Consider the following 19523-nt stretch of genomic DNA (forward strand, 5'->3'; position numbering starts at 1 on the left):
TTAAAGATGTTGTAAACAGACATTACAGAATTTAAAATCAGATGCAAAATCTTTTTTATTTCACTTTTTTGCTGTTGGTTTCACAATTTGCAACAATTACAGCATAAATCATAAGCAGCCAGATTGAACATCTACAGCATTACTTTAACTTTAGTGTACAATTTAGCAAACGGTCACCTACTTTTTACTTTGTTAGGTGCACATGTGGGAATCTTTCTACAAAGTGATCATATTAACCATTTGGAAAAGAGGAAATTCACAGATTATTATAAGCTAATCTTAAAAATTGACTCAATTTATAGGTAAAATATAAAACGGTAGGGCTCCTATGGGGAAACTAATGGATTACATATGTTGTACATTTAATCTGTCTTTTGGGACGTTTATTGATCCCTTCCTGACTCATTTTTCCTCAAGTTGTGAGGGAAAAAGGTATTTGGGACATGCTGAGAGGTTCAGCAGCAGCAGCAATGCAGGCATAAATTACCATGAGGTAGTGATAACAGTATTCACTAGGTTTACTTCAGGTACTACAGCCTTCCTCCCACAGCAAATGTTAGCTTGTTGGTGATTATAAATTGGTCAGAGAAGGCGGTTGTGCATACTTGTTTGGTTCTCTGAAAAACAGAGGACGTTCTTTTTCACACTGAGCACCCTGTGCTTTTAACCCAATGAGTTGATAGGATTCAGCTACTCTACAACCCTGAGTCGAACAAGATGGATACTAAAACTGAATTAATGAATTTGATAAACATTTAAAGAGTGCTTCTTCATTTTAGTTAAGAAAAAACAGCTGCATTTAATCTCAGTTGCCTCCTGTTTGTAAGAAACTGGGTTTTGACTGTTGGTGACATAAATTGCAAGAAAGTTGTGCAAAATCGTATTTGTAATCACAATAAAATGAAATGTGCAACACATTTTTATATATAAAACCAGGACATGTGGAGCTTATGCACAGTGATGCAAAAGGTTTGGATCCAGTTTAGTCACAAAATGGATTAATTCCATTAAAAGGCTAAAAGTACTAAACCATTCAAGTCAATGCATTCAGGTGTTCAGCAAAGACATGGATGAGAGAGATTGGTGATGAGAGACTTGATTACCAGCAGAGTCCCGATCTGACACTTGGAATTAATTAAAGCAGAGACTGCAAGCCAGGCTTTTCTTGTCCAATATCAGTGTCTGACCCCATAAATGCCCTCCTGGAAGAATGGTCGAAATTCCCATGAACACACCCTTAAACCTAATGGAAAGTCGTCCCAAAAGAGCAGAAGCAGTTTAGGGAGCGATGTGGAAGAATTCTACAGTGAAATAATGACTAAGCAGTCTAATGTCTCAATCGTGTTGCAAAATGTGATATTTTGAAACAGATTTCATTCTCAGCCGGCTAGGAGGTTGTCGGTTTTCTCCTTTGAAAAAAATGAGTGGGATGAAGTTACTGTTTATAACTTGTGAGTTTATGAGGTTGCCCTGCCTTCGGCGAGCTAACGCTGCTGAGCCAGCATTTGTGATCCATTGGTGCGGGCAAAAAGCTCCAGAGTTGCTTCAAGAGCCAAGGCCAGAAACAAGGGTGACCCAGAAGTTACTTTCTGTAACCCTAAGAAGCCATGGCATCCTTTAGTTTTCCTCTAATAGTGGGTAAAACAGGCTAACGCTGAGCTAATAAGGCTAAGATTGAAATAGAAGAAAATATTCAGCTCTGAAAATATCTCAAGCTACTTTTCAATTGCCAACAACCTGATATTATAGTGAAATGTATGTGTGAAGTGAATAGTGAGTAAATAGGAGTAAAAACTCTCATAACAGCAGGATGGCAAACAACAACTGGAGAAATGCTACCGTAATAAGTGTAGTAGGTGCTCCCTACCATGAAACACCAGTGTCAACACCAGATTTGACACTGTATGTATCGGCTTGCTGTGTCTGACTCATCTTTTCTTGTTTTCTAGAATCTTCTGGTGCTGATCCGTAACCGGCAACAGCCATGAAACTCGTGGAATGAGAAAACAATTGCAGTAACAAAATTTGACCACAGGATGCCACTTCATTCTTACATATTGCACCTTTAAAGCTGCTAAGGTAAGTAAGTAAGTAAAAGTTTATTTATATAGCGCCTTTCACAGATATAAATCACAAAGCGCTGTACAACATGATAAAGATCAGGGCAAATACCTCTAACCAATAAAAACATCCGAAAAACAATAGCAGCGATAAAGTAGAAAATAAAATCATGAGTATAAACAAAGTGAAGGTGTGAACCATCTTTTAGAACATTTAGGGAGGGAACGCCTGGATGAAAAGGTGAGTTTTTAGATGATTTTTAAAGACCTCTACAGTGTTAGAGAGACGGAGATTTGAAGGTAGACTGTTCCAAAGTCTGGGTGCAATAGTCTGAAAGGCTCTGTCCCCTTTGGTTTTCAGTCTGGTTCGAGGATCAGCCAGGAATTTTTCAGATGTGGATCAAAGGTTCCGAGAGGTGATGTGTGGGGATAAAAGCTCAGATAGGTAGCTTGGAGCCTGGTTGTTAAGAGCTCTATAGGTCAGGACTAAAACTTTAAACTGTATTCTATATTCTACCGGGAGCCAGTGGAGGGACTGTAAACCTGGAGTGATGTGAGCTCGTCTGCTGGATTTGGTTAGGAGTCTGGCTGCTGCATTTTGGATGGCTTGAAGGCGTGAGAGGGAGGTTTAGGTTGGGCCAGCTCGATTCTAATTTGGAATGAGTTGTCTTCAAAGTTTATGTGAGCGTAAAAGCGACAGCCTGCATTTTTGACAGAATGGTGTATCCATCCCAATTTATCCCGGTTTTACTAACGAGCTGGTCACCTACTCCTCAAAAAGCTGTCTCGACATTCTGGACATTACACTGAGAAGAATATGAGATGGATTCACGTTACCAGCCAGGTCTCTGTGACTATTTTGAGAGCAACTGTGTTGTGCAAACAACACAAAAGGCTCTACAACTCACACGAGAAAACTGTGAAACTTTGCAAATGTTTAGAGACAATTTGTGAGCCATTCTCACCAGCAGTTGCAACTCAGTGAGATACTAGTTTTAAAGCCGTTGTTGTCTTCTTTCTCTGTTTTATATTTGCAGAACATAGCACCACACTATAGAAACTAGCTCCTTCTCGCTACAAACGCAAAGTAAACTTTCTGGGAAGACATTCTGTGATATGAGTTTTGCCAAACCACAGACTCAGCGTAAATTTAAAAAATGGTATTGCGACAGATTATTCTGTAATCCTGCAACTATTGCTACACACGGAGCAAAGTAGTGCAAACAGATCGTGTTTTGGCACACAAAAGTCAAGGTTGATTAAGTAAGGCACCACTGACAAATAGTGATATAGACACACGTTTGTGCTGCAGAGAAACATACTGTGACAGCACACAGAGAGTGCTGATAGTGCATGTTTTTGTGTGCAAGGTGGAACGTTTGAGTCACATGTCTGTGCTTGCACTGTAACCTGCAAAATGAAACCCTCAAGCAAGACACACCAGGTCACATGCAGCACCAAAGTACACAGACGGTTCAACATCTTTGGATTAACCAGACTGAAGCCCTCTGATATGAACATTTAATAATAGAAATATGAGGCGATGAGGTTGCATCTTGTGTTCTGCGTGACGTGGGCCTCACAGTCTCAAAATCTCCCTACAGTAAAATCATGCTGATTTCTTTCAAAATGTGTGTGCTGTCACGGCAGCTAACGGTAAATCATAGAACGATCACAGATAACAGGAAAACAGAATGTCAAATACGTGAATGAGTCCATTTTATTTCTAGTCATTTTCTGCTCATTTTGATCCAAAAAGAAACAAAACCAAAAATTCAACCAGACAAAATAATTGTATGTTATTTCTAGCTCCAATCATATACACACTTGACTACTGCGATAAGGCCGCAAATTCTCTTGTCTTGTGCCATCTGTGTCAAGGCAAAAAGAAAAACGGCACCATCTGTGACTCACTGGCAACGCCTGAGTACCAGTAGCTATCGTTGTTACAGTGGTAAGAAGATGTACAGCACAGCTCAGAAGACAACAAGCTTTTCCACTGACATGAGCCCAGTTTGTTTGTGAGCTCCAGCGCTGAGCTGCTTCAGCATTCCTCCATAAATCCCCCCAAAAAACCGATGGTGCTAAAGAGTTGATTTCATAACAGAGTAAAATAGAGATGCACGTAAAACTACACAGTCACTAGAGGGTTTTAAATACAAAAGACCTTCCAGGCTTGTTATTGTTTCAGTCTGAGATTTGCATAATGCAGTATGCTTTTTGCACCATTCTTGCATTAGAGATACTCCAAAGTTCATAAAGCAATCATGAACCATCAATGGTATTTAAACATAATGAAATCTGAACATATTCACTTCTTTTATCTTTTCATTATGTTTTACATTGTTTTTGCAAAACCACAATACATGTCAGAAGACAAGAAATATGTTATTTACTAATGTGATCATAAATTTTAAGTATGAACTAAATGAGAAATGCAGACTAAGTCGCCATAAATCAGCAGCAAATATGAAGTCAAAAAGGAAGTGGAAAAAGTTGCAGTTCCACCCTCATCCACTAGGGGTCTGGCAGCAGAAGTGAGAAAATCCTCATTGACTCCCACGGTTAACATGCCCATTTCACAGCAGAAATAAACATGTTTACAGCCTGGTTCAAAAAAACTATTTCAGGTTTAATAGATCTGGTTTACATTCATGACTACTCTGAGAGGAGTGAATTTTTTTGTAACTCTTCCGTTCACGGAGAATTTAATGCTTAAAAATTTGAATAATTAATGAGCATCAGAGCCATGTGACTCCAGAGCTAGCTCTGGAGAAAGGCCCCAGCCTGGGCGTTGGCCTCACGTTAACAGATGTTCAGCCATTTCGACTGTCTGAACTTTAGTTTTGTCTGTTTGTGTTTGGATGTTAATCATGAAATTAGTTGGCCAAAGGGAAAGCTGTGGTTACTAACAGACCATCCAAGCAATTTCTGCTTCTTTTTATCAGTAAGTAAAATTATATTTCTGTAATTTATTTTGCTGGTTGAATGGGGGGAAGTTGCTTGGTCAAACATGTTAGTGGGGCTGCATAATAACCTTGAGCGGCTGCCCAGCACGTCTCTTGTCTGAGAATAGCAAGCGGCTGTCTGTTCCTGTCTCCCGGGGCAGCCGGGCCGACTCCGAAGCGAGGCTGTAGTCATGCTGGATCTTTGAGATGGACCACAGAAACACCGCAGCTCTTTTTGTTGATGCTGCCTCACTTTTGAGACGCTCAACCACAATTTTCTCGCTGAAAACACCCAGAAAAACTCCGTTAGCTTCGGGTTAGTATGTAGCTAATGTCCCGCTGATCTCCGGCTCCTGGAGAAGGGACCGTCAAAAACAGTGGACGCGTGGGCCTTTCACCGCAGTGGACCAATTAAGCCCGATATCCTCAGTCAGCTTACCTAGTTATGATTTTCTTACTAAGCAGGCCAAAGGTGCCTTCACTTTGGAGTAGCTCTACCGCGTTTTTTTTTGTGCTGAAAATGGCTGGAAAAACTCAGATTTGGGTTGGCATGTAGCTAGTGTCCCGCTTATCTCAGACCATGGAGCAAGAGCTGATGTAAAAGGTCACGGCACCCGGTTAGGATTGCAGCGGTCTGAGGCTCTGCTTGTAATTTAACAGCCCCAATCTATATTACGCCGGGGGGACACCGGCCACGGAAGCGCCACGAAGCGCCACGAAAATGGGACCGCCTTCATTCGGCGCCCTTGTTAAGCTATTCTATAGACCACATGGGCCGCCGAAGAGTCGCAAATCGCCTCGCGCCGGCGCTCCAGCCCGCGCCGTGCAGCGATCATTTCGGCGTTGGCTCTATTTTTTTCGCGAGCCGCGAGTGAATCGCGTCAATTCTGGCAGGAAGTCAAACCTAGACATAAGAGGCAGGCCAGTAAAGTTAACAAAATAAAGCATTTCAAAATAAAATTCCGCAATAGTCAAATGTGTTCGTAATCAGACACTGCAGAAAAACCACACGAACACACACACACATTGAACTTGTGTGCGTGTGTGACCACGTGAAGGGGTGTGTGGTTTTGGGTGTCTTTTCACCGGAGCAAACAGGACAGAGAGGCAGAAAGTCTGAGGCAAGCAGTTAAGATGGATGACTTTAAATTAATTATGGAAGTTGAGAAACACAAGGAGCTGTACGACCCCCCGAAAAACATGGTTATTTACGTACCCATTTCGGAAGAAACTGCTAGGATACAGCTGCAGAATTGGAGCGGGTTCCAAGAGATTCAACTGGCAGAAACAACTCATCCGGCTTCCGCAGCCGGTGTGTCCCCGGCGTTAGATCTCCACAAGCAACCAGCATGACTACAGTCCCACACAGGAGCCAGTCTGCCATGTGGGTGGGATACCCTGGTCCAAGAAGCCCTCCTTAGCTTCTTGAATTACCCAAGTTAGCTAGTGGCTACACTGGTTCATTTGTTTTAACCCTGTTCCAAACGTAACAGACCCACCCTCAGCTCTACCTCTTTTCCCATTTTTGGATTATCTGGGTTTGACGGGACCTTTGACACGGTCAAAATGGCAGTGGTGGGAACCTACCATTTAGGCACAAAAACTTAGTATTCGAGCATAAGTACACAAATTGTCCAGTATATATGTCGATGATCCAGACATAAAGAGAATAATTCAACTCAGGGACAATGCATCACATACAAGTACTTTCAGCAATAGTCGATGTGAATCATTGTAGTCTGTTACAGCCCTGTGTATTTTCACATTTAATCTCTGAAAATATCATTTAAAATGTCATTGAAAATGAAAAAGTGATGTCCATTCGTAGAAAATATGGGCAGCATTGTACCATATAAACATAAATGTACATAGAACGCGAGTCTAGCGTCTATCGGGGATTCCATATTAGAAGCGATAGTTCCTTCTTGTGTCTTTGAGTAAATTACATCACACTAGATGATTGGCTGGATATACAACTTACAAAAGTTACATTACCACATTCAAAAACACTTAGGTTGTAAGAAACACTAATTTAATAGCAAAACTGTTAAACTCTTTCCAAAATATTTGTGAATGAACCAAATTAAAAGAGAGAGAGAATGATGATGGGAAATTCCTTTAAAAGAGCTCTGGATGTGCTGGAGAGGGAAATGATAAAGGAAGAAGAGTAGAGGCCCCATCACAGAACCTTGTGGGACACCATGGTGGAGGGAGGTGATGGGAGGACCAAAACTTGGAGACGGCCACAGAGAAGGAACGCTCAGAAGGATAGAGAACCACTCCAGAGCAGATCCTAATAGGCCTACCGAGTCCCTCAACCTATCCAGTAGTAGGTGGAGGTCAACAGTGTCAACGGCTGCAGTCAGGTCCAGCAGGGCCAGAACAGAACAGTCCCCTGCATCACTAAAGGTCATTAGAGACAGTGGGCTGTTTCAGTAGAATGAGCTTTACGAAAACCTGACTGGACACTATCCCTGTAATTTAGAACAAGACCTTTTTTATGTGTCACTATTCAGCTAACAAAATATTTTCATTTTCAGTATAAAATCCCATATCATGCAAAATCCACTTTTTTGGAGCTTTTGATCATGTCATATTCCTATTTCCTCATCATAAACACCTCCAAAGTGGTTTTGGCTTCTCAGATGCATTTCCCTGTCTCAGCTATGTTTTCCCTTCACCTTTGTTAAACTTAGCTAGATGCTGGAGCATGGTTGCGTCATCATGCATCTCCATCCAGGTAGTGTTGAATCCAGATCCCTCCGCCCCTTGACTGTGAACACTAACACCCAGTCTCTCAGTGTAGCGAGCAGTAGGCCTGGGCGGTATGGCAAAAATGTCATATCACGGTATTTTTTAATATTATATCGATTTTACGGTATTTTTCACTAGGCCGTGATTACTCTGATTATTTTTATAAGAAAATAATTACTGCACTAGATTGGCCTTAAATAGCCCATTTTACCTTCATGTGCAGAATACCAGTTTTTCCATGTCCAGTCACAGGTAGGTAAATGCAGAAACCCCCTCAAAGTATCCTTGTCAAAAGAAAGCAGTTAAGAAAAAACAACTAGAAAGATAAAACATTACAGTCAAAATAAACCATTTTTATTGAACACATTTTGCATATAATCTGTGCAGTTAACCATCTTTATGATTTCACATCCAACGTTATTGCTTTGGTTATCTCGACCCACCGCTTGATTTTTTTTATATACAGTCCCATTAGCGAACGCGTCTTTAATGGACGTCTGACTCTGACTGCTACTAGCAGTTTTAGCCTTGGAGGTGGAGGCTGCAGATCGAAGCTTGAGACATTCTTGGTAATCCAAGACGTGTTTTCGGCTGAGGTGATGAAGCAAGTTGCTGGTATTACCCCCGCCAGCTACCACCGTTGCTCGACAGCATTAGCATATAAAAGTCGTTTGCTTCACGTCCGAACTTTTAAACCCAAAAAACCTCCAAACAACAGACGTGGCTCCTCTTTTTGGAATAAGTTCTTCTGCGTTCGAAGTTTTGATGTTGCCTTGATAGCTCCCGCCAGCCGCCATTCTTGGTTTCACCACGCTGTGGTGTTTGTGTGTAGCAGTGAAATGAGTCCCCGCTGAAACTCTTTCCTACTACGAATGTTCTGTACGTTGTCTAGGCCATTCACCGGTATAGCAGTATGTGAAAAATTCATATCATCACCAAAATAAATACCGGTGTTTAGTATGAACCGGTATACCGCCCAAGACTAGCTAGAAGGTACTTTATTCTCCAGTTGTGAAGAAGTGATCTATATTTCATTAACGACTCAGAGACACTTGCCTCTTTAACAAATGTCCTACTCACTTTCGTTTGGTAAAGAAGGTGGACAGAAAATCCTGTGCTTCTCTGTTGTCTGTGAGAGCATGGTTGGGGGCGTTAGGACCAATTGCCTATCCAGCGTGAGAAAGTGGAGGTGTGAGAGCGTGTGAGAAGCAATAATTCAACATACAACCTTCCATGGACATAAATCTTAATCAATAAACAGATCAATAAGTGTAATCTCTGTCCTAACCAACTCTAACATTTGTTCTTTTATAGGTTTTTAATATTTTAGCTTTATGCTCTTCTAGTTTTGGTGCTTGACTGTTGCAGACATTAAAACGTATTAGTGAATCTGTTTTCCTGATATTTAACGCTGAGAAACTTGTCAGAAATATTGTTTACATTTTTTCAGATCAAGATTTTATCCTGGCATCTAAACAATAAAGTGGTCCTTTGCACAAATGTCTCTGCTTCACCTCACAACGAGGTTGCATTTCTTTGTCTGGTAAAAGCATGACAGTCTTTGGGGGCAGTCAGTGCCAAGGCAATTTACACCTGCAAATTGGTTTTTTGGGTCTTTGTTGTGTGTTTTTCTCCCAGACATAAAATTCAAGTTCAACTTAGGAGGGACAAACACGAGTCCATCCTCTTTTCTGCTTTTTTCATGTTATAGGTGACAATTTTACTTGATCTGAATTGTTGCCTGAGAAACAGTGCCAATAGCTACATGAAAACCTTTCAGAAAAATTCAAAGCTTTTCAACCTTAAGGCCTTAAAAGGAGCTTACAATCGCAACACAACACTGAAAACACAAGCAGGATGTGGGGATTTTCTATTGGCAGCATTCTGCTCAAGCTCCAGTCTCATTGGAAAAAACAAAAACACTAAAAAGCAGCACGGCTGGGGCGAAAGAACTGTTGACCTTTAACGGCAGGATGTGGAGTCATGGGTTGGATTAATGATATCACAAAAAGTCAGCTTTCTGGTGTTTTGGTTTAAAAATTAAACGTTAAAATCCTGATGGTTCCCGCCGCACAGGTTTAAGTATTGGCTTAAGAATGAATGATAGTCAACAAAAAAGACTTGCACAAATATAAATTCACTTACCAAGTTAATATTCATGCAGATCCACTCCAAGCATCAAACAACCAGGTTTTGCATCACTTCCTTCTGCTTGCAAAAGTTTGCCCTTATCCTGCTGTATTCTCTCAGGAAGTAGTTGAAAAGAGTTCAATGTCGCATGTAACTGCAGTCTCACTCTGAGAAGAGAAGAGCTGAGGCAGCAGTTTGCAAAAGTCTGCAAAATTTCTGGGAAACTATCAGCATCTTTTTCTGTCATTGACTGTTTTGAGTATTGCAAACTTTTTGTCACGTAAGTTGTTTACTGTTGCATCCTTGTTCTGTTGCAGCGCATGTTAACAGGACAACAAATGTGATCATGTAGAATCCAATGAAAATAATTTTCTCATCCTAATTTTCCACCAAAAGTTGGTGCCTATCGCCAGCTGTCATGGGCAAGCAGGCGGGGTACACCCTGGACAGATAGCCAGTCCATTGCTGGGCAACACGGAGACACACAAGACAAACAACAATGCACACACACACTCACACCTAAGGACAATTTAGAGAGACCAATCAACCTGACAGTTATGTTTTTAGATGGTGGGAGGACGCCGGAGAACCCACACACACGGGGAGAACATGCAAACTCCATGCAGAAAGACCACAGGCCGGGATTCAAACCGCAAGGCAACACTAACAACTACAGCACCACCACTAGAGCCTAGAATCACCATTTTTACATAATAAAACATGGACTTTTTAAATAGACAGCAACAAATAAATAAAACTAATAAGGGCTGCACAGAGCAAAGCCAGGAGGAGCAGTTCTCTCAGACTCTGTCCATCATCTTGTGGCACGGATGAACCTGGATCACATCAGCCTGACAAATCGGATGATAACTTGTCGTTTCAGCAGAACCGACCTGCAAGACTAATTTATCTTCTGACCAGACTGATGTGCAGTTAAGTCCATTTCACCCTGATGTTTTTCTCTGTTATTATTATAATCAAAATGAATACAAACAGGGCTACCCTGCATCTGCCGTGATGTCATTACAGAAGTCACTGAAGGATAACAGAGATCAGAAATAACTCCAGACACGCCACAGTGTTCAATCAAATCAACCACTATTGTTGAAGGGGTTTTGTCTGGAGGACAGTTGAAAACACACTCAAGACTATTGTTTTGCTCCAGTTTCCACCAGTAAAAGCTCAAGGACTCTGATCTGTCCTAACGTTCCCTCCCTTCAGAGTCCTCCACTTTTCTGTTCTTTGATCAGTGTACCAAGGCAGCTAGAAGACAGAAAACATCAAGAGTGTTATGTTCTGCGCTGAAAATCCTTGAAATTACAAGTCGCGATGTAAAATCACAGCTCTGCTTTGTTTAACTCGACTCCACAGAGATCTTAATCACTCTTGTTCCGCAACTGCACTTGGGGTTTGGTCCCCTTCGTGTTTCTGCGGCGTGAGTGACCTTTTATACAACTGTAGATGTATTTATCCTCGTTTTTGTTGCTAGGCGGTGAATTGAAATACACAAAGAGGTCCATTTCAGACGTCGTGTGTGACAGATCGCTGCTCTGTAAAGACCATCCAAGACAGGGAGTGGTGATTCAGCAGCTCTACACGTCTGTAATCACCACTTCACATCTTCTGCCGTCTCTTATTCTATGCAGTGCAGATCTCTGTTTTCCAAACATATCTAAAGTGTTCAGCGTGGCTTGCTGCTGGAGGAGATGCAGGACTTACTTATGCTCTTTGAAATCTGATAAAAGAGACAACTCTCGTTAACCTTAATGCATTACCTTAAATTCAATTCTGCATGAAACTGTGAGGGATGAGCAGCGAGGCAAGGCAGGCTGCTATTCCAACTCTGATCATCAACATCATCACCATCTCAGATCCCATTGTCCTGTATGTAATCAGTGGTATTAGTTCAGGCTTGTACTGAGACATCCTCCAGAGGACCAGATGAGTCCCACTTTACCAGAGCAGCAGAGCCAATCAAACAAAAGGCTAAAGTTCAAGCAGGCGCATCAAGAAGGTTTGGATTTGAAACAAATCTTGAAAAAGTGTCTTTGGAAATCTAAAACTGCAGCTGAGATCTTCACAGAGTGTTCTCATTGGACTCCTTTGCATTGACGTTAAAAAGAGGCATCAATCTGAGAAAAAGAACAACCGTAAATCCTCCAATATTAGCCTGTATTTAATTAACTGCCGGGTATCATATTTTGGCCGGTGTCGGAGTCGGCGGAGGTGAATAATGGCCGTTTTTTTATTGTGGCTGGGTGGAATGTGGTAACAAGCAAGTACGGGGCCGGTTGTGTCATCCGTCTCACTTTTGATTTGCCAGTGATAGACCGCGAGGGAAACTTTAACCGTGCGGAGACGAAGAGGAGGCGAAAATTTGATATCAAGTTCAAAGAGAACGTGCTGATTATGCTGCAGAACACTCTGGGGAGCAGTAGCAGGGGTTGTATGAACTAGTCACTAGTCGACTTCACCGCTCTATAGTGACTTGTTATGCCTGTCATCGACTAGTCGCTGTCACGTGATAATGACCGGCAAGATGCAGTCCACAGAAAAGACAGCAGCCTGCTGTCAGCAGGTGACAAGCTCCTGCGCGTCGGGAGGCAACGTGCTGTGCCAGAGCGTCGGTACTGACACCCGCCGTAAAACGGACATTTAACCAAATTGTGATGTTTACCCTCTTGCAATTTAACATTCCCCTCACCCCCATCCTAACCTTAACCAGCTTGTGCATGCAAAACTCTGATTGTTGACGTGCTCCAGACATCTGCGTCCTGAGCACGGCCACAGTAACATTATCAAATCAGGTGTCGCCACCTCAAAAACTAATTTAACACGCGATCGTTCATGTCGGCTGATTTCCTTTTATGTTTTCTGTCTTTTATTCTTTTATTTGTGCCTGATGCCTTTCGCTGCTGTGGATCGGGACACATCACCTGTTTTGTCCTCGGTGACGCACCGATCACTAATGCGGCCGGGAGCACGCCGCTGTTTTTGCGGTCGGTAGATCTTTTAGAACTGCAGTTCAAAGGTAACTCATAAGGTGAATATATATGAACCAAGGTAGCCGTTTTTCTTTAGGATTGAGAGGAGATGCAGGAAGATAATAAACAGGCAGGACAGAAAAATAGTCAAAGTTAGTTTTTGTACCTGGTGGTCGCAACAAACAGACACCATTGAAGGTAATCAGAAGTGAGGAACAGAAAATGAAATAATTATTTTAATGTTTAGAGCAGCAGGAACTCTGAGAGGCTGCAGGCGCATCAGTGAGTTTGCGGCCGCTGCGCAGGGGGAGGGGGGAGAGGGCTGAAGCAGAAACTACCGTTGTTTAAAGAAATGTGTTTAACTTTGAAAATGTGGGCGCAATTTTAATTGTCAAAAACTCCAGCGAACCATTAGTTCATTTTGCTCAAATAGAAATAGAGGCTTGCCTCTAATTCTGGTCCTCCTTCCAATAAAGGCCTGGAGCTTGATGAGCTTGAGTCAAATACAGGCCCGGGCCTGTATTAGAGGATTTATAGTACATACAGCTGTAGCTGCACAAAAAGATCTTTTTAACAAGAACTTCTTGTTTTAGTCCAGATATAAAAATGACTACTTGCAGAAACTTGACACAGAAAAACAAAAATATTTAAGGAAATGGTGTCAGAGCTGTCTCTTTTTACAGGTTCCCGATTACAACTGACCTGTAAACAAAGATGCAGCAAAGTTCAAAGAGAAAAGTGTGAATGTCTGATGCAGGATTAGAAGTACATCCCGACCGGCTCCTAGCAAACATCACACTCATTTTGTGAGTGTATGTGGCGTTCACCCAGATGGCTCCGTCCTGCGGGATGAAAGGATGAAGCAATGCCTTCCATCTCACCGAAAACAGTTCAAGTTAAGTCCCATTGGTCATCATCGTCATGAAATACATCCCTGCCTTTGACCCATCCCCATGAGGAGCGGTGAGCTGCAGCTGTGGCTGTGCTCAGGAACTATTTGGTGGTTTCACCCCCCCAATCCAACCCCTTAAAGCTGAGTGTCCAGCAGAGAGCATCGGGTCCCATTTTTAGTCTGGTATGATTTGAACCCTGATTTGGGTGGACACTCTACCAGAAGCCCACCCGATATAAATAGTTGGTCTTTATTGGCCTTTTACCCCTTAGAACAGGTGGAAGGCAGAAAAACAATGAATAAAACAGAATGTGTTGAAAGTCCTGATGGCTGCTTTAGCAGCTGGGCTTTAGTTTCCTCCAACCTGTCGACCTTACAGCCACACTTCCCACCATTACATAACAAGTCTGCATCACACACCCCCAACCCCCTGTCACTTCCAAGTCTCTCCACCGTGAAACTGTCCCCCCGCTGAGAAAATTACATGAGGACAAAGCAGGACGTCGTCTTAGGAGACAGAGACGTAAGCTTGTTTCTTGCCAGATTTGCATGTCGAGGGTCGATTTAAGGAGGTAATGCTCTGCTGTAATTGCTCGTTTTTGTTGCTATTCCCATGGAAGTGTAGCCCCTTCACCTTTAAAACCTCCGCTAACACACACACACACAACCTTGGGGCATGAGCGTGAGTGGGTGTGCTGCTCAAACAGCGTGCAACACATTGAAACTAAAAATGAGTGAATCTCTGTGAGTGCTCCAACATAAATAAACACGTGGGATGAAGAGGAGCGCACATTAAGCATTTAAACACATTTTCATTGGTATCAAAGCTTTTTTCATTAAGACTGATTGGTGCCAACACACCACATAATGAGATCTTGGAAAATCTGAATGAAAATGACAAAGTTTTGATCCACTGTTTGTGTTTAATAATCCCAATAAACCACTCGCTGCTCCTGGAAAGAACTCTAAACTTTCTAAACATCAGTAAACACATTCATTCTGTAAAATGTACTCTGTGCGCCATAGCTAGGGCTAACCCTCATCAAATAAATGTAACACACACTATAGGTATCCTTAAACGAGGCAGGATAATAATAATAATAATAATAATAATAATAATAATAATAATAATAATGTCTCCTACAGCTGACCCACCGTCCAGCTGGCTAACATTTTTTTGTGTTTTAGACTGAACCCTCTTGTTCAGATCCAGGAGATGATCTACTGACGAGTCTGACCACTTGGTCTTTGGACAACTCTAATCCCACAGATTTAAACCAGTTCATACATTTGTTGTTAATACAGTTTTACAGCGGGGTGAATTTACATTTTAAAGTTATTTATGCATGTCATTATGTAGGTATTTGCATCTGAAACTAGCTGCACGCCTTTTGCAGCTAGTTGTAATAAAAATGTGCTCACACAAAGGAGATTAGAACAGTTTAAGAGATATCGCCACTAATCTGGTGACTGGTTTGCTCAGTTAGATCAGGGTGCATCCAAACTGAGGCCATTCTAACACCTACAACAGGTAAAATGTTAATATTTCATAATCTTTGCACAGATTCCATACTTCAAATCTGTAAGTGAAGCCAGCATCATTCTGGATGCTCACATACTGACTTCAGATTGAATGGCTGAAGATTTGTTTTCAATCTGGAAAGCAGAATAAAACATTAGACAAGGAGCTACAGGTTTCTGACCTCAAGATGGTTTATTTTCCAAAAGGGTCAGGCTTTTTTATTTTTGCTTCACTGGTTTGACCCTCTAATGGTGTATCTGATGCTGAGTTGGGACATAACGCAAGTTGGGACATGTTGGGAAAAGGAACCTCTGTGTAGCCTGTGCTGGTTTGTGGAAGACCAGTTAATTAACCTCCAGTAATGATGAAAGCACTAATTAGGGCCGAGCTGTCATTGAAAATATGATCATCACAGCATCATTACAGACAGAGCTAAAAACAGAACGGCCTGTTCCAGACTCACAAAAGTTCCAAGACGGGAAAGAATGTTCAGCATCTTTTTATGAATCTTTTTAAAATCCATTATTGTAACCAAACAGCTCCTTTATTGAGCTTACTTCATGGTTATGCTTGAGCTAACCCCCTGCAGACTCAGCTTTATTGGCTAAGATGCAACATCCTCTGGTGCTCTTCTTTATCACTACAGTAGATCCTTCAAATTCACAGAGCAGGATCCCCTATGACTAAAGTGTGGACAGTTATTTGTCACTAATTGAGATGTTCGTCAGTATTTGGGCTTTCCTCTGTGTAACGCTGAGCTAAACTTCCTGAGAGAGTTGCTGAACTCGGATTTGATGTCCCTTTGTCCTCCGGGGACCCTGACGTTCATGTAGAAAGGTGAAACGTTGCTCGTTTATTAGATTACCCTTGTCTCACCTTGAAAACCACTGACAACAAGAGAAGAGGGAAGCCTTTCAATCACCAACCTTCATGATGCCGCAAGGTGCGTTTCCAGATCCCTGAATCCTCTCCGCGGAATTATCACGACTGCCGCTCCCGATCCGTGGACTGCCGTGCTCCCGGTACCGTCCGTTGGTGAACACCTCCTCAGCCCCGAAGCACTGAGCAGCGCTCGACACCTCCAAGTAGGTCCGGGTAGCGGTGGGAGGCACCGCGGCCCCATCTCCGGTGATCCCCGTTAGGTTGGTCGCGCCCTGGGCTGTTGGTGCGCTGATGGCAGGGTCCAAGAAATGTCCCGAGACGGTCTCTGAAGCGTGAACCCCCGACATGATCCGCCAGAGTTAGAGCAATGTGCTGTCCCCGTCAGAAGAAAAACAGCCCATTATATGTATTTATTACCGTTATTATGATCTTAAATCACGCTTCGATCAGCTGATGTCCGGAGCGGCTGGTGCGCTCAGCGGCGTCTGGAGCCGGTCTGGTCGGACTCAACAGTTCAGACAACAAGCTCCTCCGGGGGGCATGCGCTCCAAAACACTGGAAAACAGATTTCTGCTGCAGGATTCCCGCTGTCGTCCTTGTTTCTGTCGTTCGTCAGCTCGCACTTTCGTCCCACTCTCCTCCAAAATAGGATTCTCTCAGCAAGTCCGCTCCCGTCGGCTCCGCCGCGTGCGTCGTCTCGCGCCCTCCAACACTTTTGCAGCGCTTGCAGAAATCAGAGAGCTTCCCCTTCTCAGGAGCATCCACGGGACAAATTCAAGACTGCGAAAGCGCAATCGCAACAAGCGCACGCCGGACGGACGCGTGCTCATGGAGGCGCGTGCAAGAATGCCACAATAAAAAAAATAAAAAAAAGCCAGCTGCTGCGCGCGCATTTACGCTTTGGTACTGGCATGCGCACGCAACCCAATCGAATAATGCAGCTGTTTCAATAATTGATCACTCTATCTGAAGCATTTGCAAAACATAAAGTTCTTTTTGTAATAAAGTCTGACGCTTTGACGCAAACTCTGCGTGTTTTCCACAAGAGGGCGCTCGTAAATTCCCAACGTTGGCAAAATTGTTTATTTAAAAACGCGTTTTTAAGTGTGTATCATGACTAACACTGGGTGGATTTCATACAAACGAGTATTTTACTTTGATCCCAATTTTCTATTTCTGTTACCAATTTCTAATACTACTACTAATAATAATAATAATATTAATAATGACGATGATAATAATAATAATAATAATAATAATAATAATAATAATAATAATAATGGGATAAATGTGTGTTTGTGTGTTCAGTTTATTCTTCGTCTTCTTCTTATTATTATTATTATTATTATTATTATTATTATTATTTGCATCAAAAATGTATCATAAAGTGCAATGTCATGGTTTGGTGGTAAAAAAAAAAGCTCATTAAGTAAATTGGGGGGGGGGGGGGGGGGGAGAGAATAAAAAAAAATTTAACAGCTGAACTACAGACCTCAGAGCCAGATAGGACTTAGAATAAAGAAAACCAGCACAAAAATGACAGATTTCATGACTTAAAATTTTTACATGTGGGAGAAGACTTGTGTTTGTTTTCTGAACATTTCAGTAACCTTTTTAGGATTATAAATAGAGCCAACACTGGTCTCTTCTTTTTCAACTTTCAGCAGCTGATTGTACATTTCTAGTAATCCACCAAGTTTTAACAGCACATTTAACACATTAGTGGACCAAACTCCTGAGCAAACTTAAAAAAGAAACAGTAAAAACCCTAAAGATATCAGTTGCAATAAAATGCCAGATAAAAAATAATATAAAAGAATAAAAAGTGAAGCTTTACGACTAAACCAAGAAACCCTGTTTATCGCTAACTAAAAGCTGGTGAAAACAATGATTTGAAAAGATTGATAGTTTGATCGTCCGCCTCCGCTCTGAGCTGGGATCTGGACTGAGAATGTCCAAGGCTGGCTGATCTGAGACCTGGCAGGAGTGTGATGAAGGAGGAGCTCAGTCTGGTGGTGCCAAGCCCTGGTCACCTTTAAAACCAAGAAATACAGGTTTAAGGAGCCTAATGATGTCCTGTTAGCTGCTGTGTCTGATACCCTGCAGTCACCTAATGAGAAGTTAATAATATGATTAATTCATTTATAAACGTCAATCTAATGTCTAATATAAAAACCACTGTTACAGAGCATCAGTTTATTTATTTATAAATGATCCAAGTAAACAGGAAACAAATCATACAAAATGAATGAGTGCATTTCTGCAGCTTTCATGAAAGCTCTAACGAAAAGCAGCATCCCTGATCAAAGATGCTCATCTAATGAGTTAGAGACTTGCACGGGTGTCTGTTTCCAGGTCCGTCCGGGAGCCTGGTGCCCTGCAGCATCACTGATTCATGAAGCGGAGTATGAGCTGAGGTATCTGAGGTCAGCCTGACGGAGACCACAGCAACGCTGAGGATAGGGTTCAGTGTGAAGATGAGCTTGCATCACCATATATGACACAACCAGTAAACTGAGATAATACAACTCCGTTTCTGCACTGAGAAAGTAAACCCCGGTAGTCTATTTGAGCAGCTGTCACAAAGCTGGATTGATGGAATGATGAGTCGAGCGCTCAGCCGACATATGTGAGGCTGCTGGATGAAAAGTGTGTTTATTTGTGACGTTTTTGAACAGACCCAGGTGTAAATAAGAAGCAAAAACAGTCCCTTCATTTACATTCATCCCTTTAGACCAGAATGCTTTAGAGGGCCTGTACAGTCTAGCTCTGTTTCAAGGACACAGCTGTGTTTGGAGAAGTAAAATGAAATCTGTGAATGACTGCTGTAACAGAGAAAAAGGACAGAACACAGAATAAAACGTCTGTTTTCCTGGAAGAGGGGGTTGGAGAGATTTTCTCAACCCATTCACTTGCTGCTCCCCCACTTCTCTCCGTGATCTCCCAAGGTCATGTATTATGCATTCTCAGAAATAATTTAGCAAAACTTGTGCTTTTAAAAGCCCCCTCCCTCGACCCAGCTGTCTTGCTTTAATGTAAAAAGGTCTCTGACGAAACATGCTCCAAACTCATGAGGTAGTTCACACGAGTTCCCCGGATGTGCCCTGTCATCCTTTTGAAGCAGCTTCTCATCCATCCTCGGGATTATCCTTGACCATTTGAAACCATTAAAACCATTTGATTTACTGGAACAGGATCAATGGAAGGAGATGTTTCAATGCTTTTTTTTCCGTCTGTGACCAAAATGATCATCAGGACAGTCAGTGTTACGTCCTCTGTTGGTGGAGAAGAAGGACGTGTTTCAGGAGTGGAAATTGCAAAAATTGGTTTCATTAAAAGGATTTTAATAAG

General features: G+C 42.1%; 1 protein-coding gene across 1 annotated transcript in view; it reads right to left on the reverse strand.

The window, feature by feature from the left end:
• The window catches only part of plcl5 (phospholipase C like 5), a 109122-nt gene extending 92420 nt beyond the window's left edge, over window positions 1–16702 (reverse strand). The window contains exon 1 of the mRNA XM_015948648.3: window positions 16217–16702. Within this exon, the coding sequence (XP_015804134.1) occupies window positions 16217–16519 (303 nt within the window). The 5' untranslated portion in view covers window positions 16520–16702. The remainder of the gene's footprint in view (window positions 1–16216) is intronic.
• Window positions 16703–19523: the final 2821 nt, after the last annotated feature.

This window comes from Nothobranchius furzeri, chromosome 5, assembly GCF_043380555.1.
Source record: "Nothobranchius furzeri strain GRZ-AD chromosome 5, NfurGRZ-RIMD1, whole genome shotgun sequence".
Taxonomy (NCBI): Eukaryota; Metazoa; Chordata; class Actinopteri; order Cyprinodontiformes; family Nothobranchiidae; genus Nothobranchius; species Nothobranchius furzeri.